The sequence below is a fragment of the Sinocyclocheilus rhinocerous genome, unplaced genomic scaffold, assembly GCF_001515625.1.
Source record: "Sinocyclocheilus rhinocerous isolate Xijiao unplaced genomic scaffold, SAMN03320098_v1.1 scaffold367, whole genome shotgun sequence".
Classification (NCBI taxonomy): Eukaryota; Metazoa; Chordata; class Actinopteri; order Cypriniformes; family Cyprinidae; genus Sinocyclocheilus; species Sinocyclocheilus rhinocerous.
The window spans coordinates 267303-272917 of record NW_015662594.1 but is presented as its reverse complement, the minus strand read 5'-3'; the positions used below and the strand labels follow the sequence as shown (position 1 = coordinate 272917).

Below are 5615 nucleotides of genomic sequence, written 5' to 3'. Positions count from 1 at the left end.
AACTCTGAATATCTTCATTGACTCATCAGATTAGTAGTTAGGGTTAGACTATAGGAGAGACATCCATGTGCAGTGCTGAGGACGATCCAGGAACGCGTGGAAAGCCCTGGTTTCAAACAGTACCTCCATGGTTTTGTGAGGTGATATTCAAAGCTTTATGGTAATTCTCTGACTCCAGTATCTTTTAAAGCGCAGTGGATGGTTCTGGAGGACAGAGAGACCTACATTCGGTATTCAGCGTCCCGTGACAGATGCAGATATCAGCCCGTCGTAACCTCAGAGGGGCTGCGCTGGATTGTTTTATTTGAGTTGTACGCATACTAACAATCATGAAGGGCAAAGCGGCCTTTCTCAAGGATAAACACAATCTTTATCCGTCTACAGTCCGTCGGTCTGATCATGTGATGTCATGAACAATCCCAGCAGATCCGTGATTCATTTCACACTGTATGTTTAATTCAGTCAGTGCCATTCAGTTATCATCTCAAACGAAATACAGATATTTTGCTCTTGTAATCCAGTAAAAATGTCTATCAAATAATGAGCCGAACGGAGCTCACAGCTGATTTCACATCCAGGTCATTCCTCCGTTTGAATAGGGAACGTAAAGCGAGTTGAACACCATTTAGTTCTGACATGGAAAGAACAGTACAGTACAAGATACTGAACACAGCCCTTTGATTTTAAGGTTTGGAATTTGTTTGTGGATTTTCATCTTTGTCTGAACGAAGCTCTACCTGCATATCCCACAATCATTAACATTATTTAACATTAGTCCTTGAGCAAACTGCAGGGCTCAGGCCAGGTCGGCTTTATTCCTTCGGTGCCTGAGGGCTAAACACCGCTGTCCCTATTTATTATTTATAATGAGGAGCCATGCGCAAATGATACATAACTGCAGACTGCCTTTTTTTTTCTAAAGTTATCTATTTATTCCTATAGTGAAAGTGAAAATAAATTATGGATTTTAATATTTTTAGAAAGAAAAACATGCATAAAGGTTCTTGTATGTCTTTAAGATTACTTAAATTAAATACTTAATTCAGTACACTGAGATCATAATGTTTAGCCCTAATTGCTGATGTTGATTTAGTCACGTTCTCCGTTCCTCTGCTCTGTGTGTCTATGAATATATAATGCTGTTCACCTCCGAGACTATCATAGCCTGAAGATGATTTATGATGTCCACATGGGGGATGATGTTGATGTCAGATGGCCTGTGCTCTCCTGTGTGTGTTTATCGCTGTGATTACAGCAGCCTTATGATAACACCCCGTCACACAAACACATCTTTATTCCCCACAGACAAGACCACGAGGAGTTAAAGACGACATACCATAAAATACATTTGGGACTTTTCCACTGAATACTTTTTCTTCCCAACGCTGATAATAGTGACCCTTGGATGTTTTTGTAGACATTTACATAAATGTCTAATTGGAAACTGCTTCAAAAACACTGCTCCAAAACAAGATTGTATCAGTTTATGACAAACACTCTTCTGTGAACACTCTCACACTCAGCCGTTCACATCATACACAGACAGCGCATCTACTGACATCCAAAATAACAGCCAAGAATTTGCTTTTTCTAACAAATTGTGGTGTGCTTTGACGATATTTTGGAGATCATTTGTTAAGATGTGCAGATAAACACATACATATGTTAAAGAGGCTTTTACGTAGAGTCGCTGCACTAAATGTTAGCCCAAATTTTAAATTAAGATAATTTATATGTCTTTTATACATTTTTAGCCAATATTTGCCAAATCAGTTTTATTTTCTCACAACGCACAGTACAGTATGATACAGTAATACATAACTCATACAGTATGATATATCTTGTGTGCAAACCAAACGCAGCTGTGACCAGGAGAAAAACTACATTTGATGTAAAATAACGGAGAATGAACTTTAGACACGAGAGATGACCAACAACAGCCAATCGCTTCGCCTGATCTGAACGGGCCAAAGAACGGTCGGCGGTCAGCTAACAGAAACTGAATTATTTAGGAAACCAATGGGTCTCTGAAACAGAAAAAGATCTGCTTGTTCCGCATTACAAGTCACTTCTCAAGTACTTCTACAAGTACGTACAAGGAGCTTCTCTGTGCTCCAGGAGTTTAGCATTTCATGGCACTACATCTTCAAGGCTGTTGACTCAGAATCCGGCTCTTTCTTCAGTGAAAGGTGTCACTAGCTATGTTTCCATCCAAAGATTCAAATTTAACTTATGCGCAAAACTGGAATATCGCATAAAACATTTGCGCATAAAGCACCGTTTCCATCCAACGAGTCAAAGAGAACAAAATCGTCACTTCCTGGTAAACTGGCACTAAATATCACTAAGAAAACTAGGAGAAGCCACTGAATATAATAATTTTCATATGTAATAAATTACTTGCGCTTCAGAGAGAGCAGACGTAACACAATAAATGCGGTCACTGCTTTCAGAGCTGGATGCTGCTGTTTGGGAACGCAGTCGTGTAAGACAGTAATTATACAGAAATACTTTGATGACAGATTTTGCTCAGGTATTTCAGAACGACCAAAACAACATATAGATGCTGTGAACGAGATCGGTCCGCTGGTTAGTGAAGTTATCCCGTCTCATAGCGCAAAGTCACATGACTTTTCCGATGCGCATGGTGGAATTTATTCAGTAAATGTGTTTCCATCGTAGTTTATGCACATTTTTTCTTATCGGATAAAAAGTTTATCCTACTCAGTTGTGCGCATAAGTTTTTTTAGTCCTTTTATGCTTATGTTGAATACTCAACAGCACTTGCTGAACCTGAGCTCACACTGTAATCTTATTACTGATGGTTTTGGATCAAGGTGATTGTACAGATTCTACCATGATTTCTAAAGCGACTGGAAGTGTGAGAGCTGTTGTGGGTGAATGAATAGGATCTTCTCAGTTCACAGCATGATAGAGTTTGAGTGCTCTAGTGAGTTTCTGAGGCACAAGATCAATGACATGAGAAATTAAGGTTAGCTTGACGAGCAATTAATCATTTAAACAGCCTCACAGTCAGTGCAGTGCTGGAGAATCACATGTGTTGCGTCCCAAATCACTCACTCATTCACTGCTCCCTGTATAGTCCTGATGTTTTGTCTAATACAGTCTGTTTGTGCAGAGGGATTCAAAATATGAAGATATTTAAAATCACACAAATAACAAACATCCAGGACTGTATTTATTTGTTTTCAGTAGTTTTCCTATAAAGCACAGTCCTATTCAAAGTGGGCTTTTTTCCCCCCTTCTATGTAGACATGAAATAAAGTATGTTTGTTTGTTTATTTATTTCTTAACGCCAATCCAGCATCTATGGCTATATTCATGGTGAGAACCACTTAATCCACACACAAGTCGATCCGTACGTGAATCTTGTCTTTACACACACATCCGGGGACAATTGAGAATGTTTAATTAACCTAACCTGCATGTCTTTGGGCTGTGGGAGGAAACCGGACATATAAAATAAAGACTGCAAGAATAAAGCTGGGCAGTTTTCTTTACCCTGTATTATTTCCAATAAAGTGTCTTTGAGGACATAAATGTTCACTAGGTGTACGATATGTATCATCTATGATAATATTGTACTTGTTGTTGTAATGATGCCCAAGCTGAGATTATGGAGAGTCACTCACTTTACAAAAAACAGAGAGCTTTATCAGCACACTTCATCAGTACAATTGCAAATATGGCATTGATTTTATAAAACAGTTCAATAAACAAGAAAGTAATATTAAGTGGGTTACATTTAAGACACAATATTGTCCATTTTGCTCTATTCTGCAAATGAAAATAGTTCCAAACAACCCATAACAGAACAGTTTTGTGGCTGTGAGCATTTTGAGCATTTTGTTTCTGAATGAATCTGCATTTTTGGATGGTTTTGAATCAGTTAAGTGAATAACTCAACGACTCGTTCATAACTCATTAAGGCTGTTACTTGCTGCCACATACTGACAGTTTTAGTTGCATTTTTAATGTATAATTCCATTCCTAAATATTTTTAATATAAAACATTAATTTTACATGCATTTTTAAAACATTAAGCCGTCTGTGTAAATTCACTAAAAAACACTTCAGATGCAGCTTCTGTCCACTTCTGCAGTGCGAAGATGGATTTTGTTGTACTGATTGATAACAGCCCCACAGTGTTTTATAATGCTACTCAGATGAAAGAATCAGAAAGAATCATGAAACACTGCGTCAGGTTAGAAAAAGCACTTATAAAGCTAAAATGTCCCTTGAAATCCCAGCTGTCAGCAACAGACCAGAACCAGCTGAGATACCAGCACAAAAACACAATCAGCAAAAAACTGTCTAATTACAGTCATGACAAAATGCTGGAGAATACTGATGTATCATCAATATTGATATATCATCTAATAATCCCTCTGTTTGTGTTTCTACAGTTCTTCATTCTGTTGCTCCTGATATTATTGTTGGAGATTCTGTTCATGATTCTGTTCTTCGCATATCAAGATGAGGTACGTACAGAATGGATCTGTCTTATTCATTTTTTTATATTATTTCATGGATTGTGTTTGGTCATTGGCAGCATTCAGCGCTCACATATTTAATTATAATGACAGAAAAACTCTTTAATCGGCCTGCTTTCTCAGTGATATCACTCCAGATTTACTTCTCACATAATCAAAATATTCACACCCAAATCAATATTTTATGACCATGTATTTATTTGTTATGTAGCCATCAAGTAAGAGGAGTAATGTATGGTCAGACAGTCATTATCACAAAACATATATAACCCCAAATCCCTATAATTCCCAGAGCTCAGATCCTCTATGATGGCTGATCAGGTTTGACATCTAATATCTTTGGTGTCTGTGTTCCTCATGACCAAACATCACTGACAACTCATTTCGAGAGCTCCGTCAAAATCATACGGGTGTTAGATGATGTAGATCTTCATGTAAATACTTCAGTCTTTACCTTTCTTGGCAGGTTCACATAGGGATAGCTTTGAGAGCACTTTAAGTTGAGTTATTTATTGGGTTAGTATCATCCAAAATGCCGTTGATTTCTTGGCCGTTCTCAAAGCACATATGGCAGCACAGTGTGATGGGCATTTTCCAGAGACACTTCCAGTGATAGCAGCATATTTCCACCGTGGACCAGCGTACAGTGACAGACTCCACAGCCTCTCATCAGTTACTGTCCTGTCATCAGCACTCACAACTTGAGTGTTTGATTTGCGGATGCAGTTCACACACAATAAGCTCCGACCCCTCTGTGTGAGTGTGTGTGTGTGTGTGTGTGAGAGTAAGTGTGTGTGTGTGTGTGTGTGTTTGTGTGTGTGTACGTAGCGACTCAGTATCGAAGCTATTACATTAATAAAACTTGCACTGCAGCATTGACAAATGCCCATGCTCGTGAATGTTTCCACATGTGCACAGCATGATCTCCATGTCTCTGCAAGTGATGTGTGTGTGTGTGTGTGTGCGTGTGTGTATGTATCAGTGATGTGTTTGTGTGTGTGTGTGTGTATCAGTGATGTGTGTGTGTGTGTGTGTGTGTATCAGTGATGTGTGTGTGTGTGTGTGTGTGTATCAGTGATGTGTGTGTGTGTGTGTGTGTGT

General features: G+C 38.6%; 1 protein-coding gene across 1 annotated transcript in view; it reads right to left on the bottom strand.

Moving 5' to 3' along the window:
- Positions 1–2179: 2179 nt before the first annotated feature.
- Positions 2180–5615, bottom strand: part of LOC107728187 (DNA damage-binding protein 1-like) — a 32490-nt gene continuing 29054 nt past the window's right edge. Inside the window, 2 exon segments of the mRNA XM_016538286.1 lie at positions 2180–2199; positions 3924–3930. Of these exon segments, the coding sequence (XP_016393772.1) occupies positions 2180–2199; positions 3924–3930 (27 nt within the window).